This window comes from Postia placenta (assembly GCF_002117355.1).
Source record: "Postia placenta MAD-698-R-SB12 unplaced genomic scaffold POSPLAscaffold_11, whole genome shotgun sequence".
NCBI classification, from domain to species: Eukaryota; Fungi; Basidiomycota; class Agaricomycetes; order Polyporales; family Adustoporiaceae; genus Rhodonia; species Rhodonia placenta.
In genome coordinates this window covers 257,175-259,401 of record NW_020169842.1, presented here as the reverse complement: position 1 = coordinate 259,401, position 2,227 = coordinate 257,175, and the positions used below count along the sequence as shown (strand labels likewise).

The window sequence follows — 2,227 nt, the reverse complement described above, 5'->3', positions numbered from 1 at the left end:
GGCCTTGTAAGGCCCGGCCGGATTACAAGAGACCAATATTGTCAGGCAGTCTTGCATTGCTATGATTACGAACCACCAGGGTGATGTAAGAGCCGGAATATATGGCTAGGCCCATGTGGCTATCAAGAGCATGCGTGCAATAATATTATAGTGACTGTTGTATGGTCCACTGGGATCACATTTCTTGCTAGACATTGCCAGACCGACAAACTATCATATGCCATGCAACCAAAAGACTAATCAATCCACTCATACCGGTTGGCTTCCGTGACAGACCAGTCACCCACAGATAATCCAATTGCGAATACTATTATGGCATATTATTTATCAGGTGTAGTACATTACATAGCAGGAGAAACACATAGGTACGGAAAAACAGTGAGGCCACTGACTGCAGAGCTGCATCAATGACAATGGGATGACATATCTTTACGTTAGTGAACTGCCTGGCACACAACATGTTGAAAAGCAAGAGATTGGAGTCCTCTTGAATTGTATATCAGACAACCAGGTTCAGCATAGAAATCACCTCAGACTCATCTGAGCAGGGAGCTAACATCTGCAAACAATGTTTTCTTCTGGTAGAAACCTGGTTTCTACATTGCACTCTGTAGAACCCTGTAATCTATATAGTACTTTGTAGATAGCACGATCTACGTAGGTCTACATAGGACTCTGTAGAAATTGCATATCTACGGCAGTGAGGCGGCTGATGGGGTCACTCAATATGGCAATCCGCCATGTGACCCATCACCATGGTCCATGTGGTCCATGTGGTTTCGGTTTGATCAGAAATATTGAGAATGAACTGATAGTACTACATTTTCACTTCATAGAACGGCTGTTTCTACATAGCACTCAGTAGGTCCTCATAGTCTCAGTAGGTCCTCATAGTCACAGTCGTCTTATCAGATGTTCAGGCTGATAGTCTCACATAGGAAGCTCCGGTGCCATATGGTCGACAGCGCCATGGGCAATAAAGTGCTGCCTCTGACCCTGAGTCAGACAGCACATCTTCGTTCTGCTCCCTGCCCACTGCCATCAAGCAGGACTTCGTAAGCAGTCCCTTCCGTATAACACGTTGGGTGGATACTAAGGTAAGTCACGGATTGACATATCTAGTTACCACTACCATAGCTAACACACCTGCCAGCTACTCCACATACCAAGACTGTGTGGCGCATGCTTAGTGGAAGGCGGTAGTAGTTTTATATCTTGCTAAGGTTCCGTGCCACGTTTGGCTTGTATCTATGGCACAGGGGACTACACACCATAGTTTGCACAGTGGTAGTCACGATGGCGCAACTTCTATAGAATGCTTAGAGTACAGCTAGCTTGTATGTTTGTACGCAGAGGCATGTAGTAGTATGGTTTTGCTAGTCACTTACAGCTTGTAATTACAATCATTATTATCATCAATGAGAATGCAAATTTAATTTCTGCGCTGTGAGACCCAAAGAATCTGATAATGATGATCAATTGATGGATAGGCAGTGTCTACCGGTGCTATGGAGCCTATGAGCCTCGCGGTCTATGGTGCTACATAGCACTTTGCAAGATCAGGCGGATCTACATAGCACTACATAATCGGGGGGTAGTCTATCGCTCTATGCGGTCTACAGGACCTACATAGAGCTATGTAGGTTTGGGCATTTTTCCTGATGAACAGCGAGGAACGACAAGAACCATGTATTAGTTTATGTCGAAAGTACCAAAGAGGCTCTGCCACATACTGGTTACACTGGCTGATGGGTTTCTCGTGCTATATAAGGTGACCTTGAGTGCCATGCCAGGGCTCGTGAATATGTGCCGGAAATCCTGTCAAATTGAGTATCATGAAAGCTGTGCACCAAGACAGGGACACTCACATGCACCAAGGCACTTCGAAGCAGGCCTTTGAGGATGTCATCCGGATCATAGTTCTACTGGTTATAAAGAAACTCCACAGTATTGGTGCCCATGTCCTCATTGCTTTCCTATGAGTTTAGTAAAGGAAATGATTAGTTGACAATAATACGCGATGAATTATCACGCACCAGATGGGGAATGAGCTGTGAGTGGATTAGCAACATTTTTATATGCTGCAGGAGGGCTGGAATGCTAGATCCGAGGCGAGGACAGGCTGACTAACTGGCGTACTGATCGAGACCTGCCTATTGTCACGACCTTGCCTCGAAGCCGCAATCTGTCTTTTCAGTCATAGTACACCCTCTTGTAAGGACTACGA

General features: G+C 45.4%; 1 protein-coding gene across 1 annotated transcript in view; it reads left to right on the top strand.

Annotated features, from left to right (window-relative positions):
• Positions 1 to 1,699: 1,699 nt before the first annotated feature.
• The window catches only part of POSPLADRAFT_1149445 (hypothetical protein), a gene marked incomplete at both ends in the record, with an annotated part of 2,142 nt that continues 1,614 nt past the window's right edge, over positions 1,700 to 2,227 (top strand). Inside the window, one exon of the mRNA XM_024486302.1 lies at positions 1,700 to 1,781. Coding sequence (XP_024336494.1) covers positions 1,700 to 1,781 — 82 coding nt within the window. The remainder of the gene's footprint in view (positions 1,782 to 2,227) is intronic.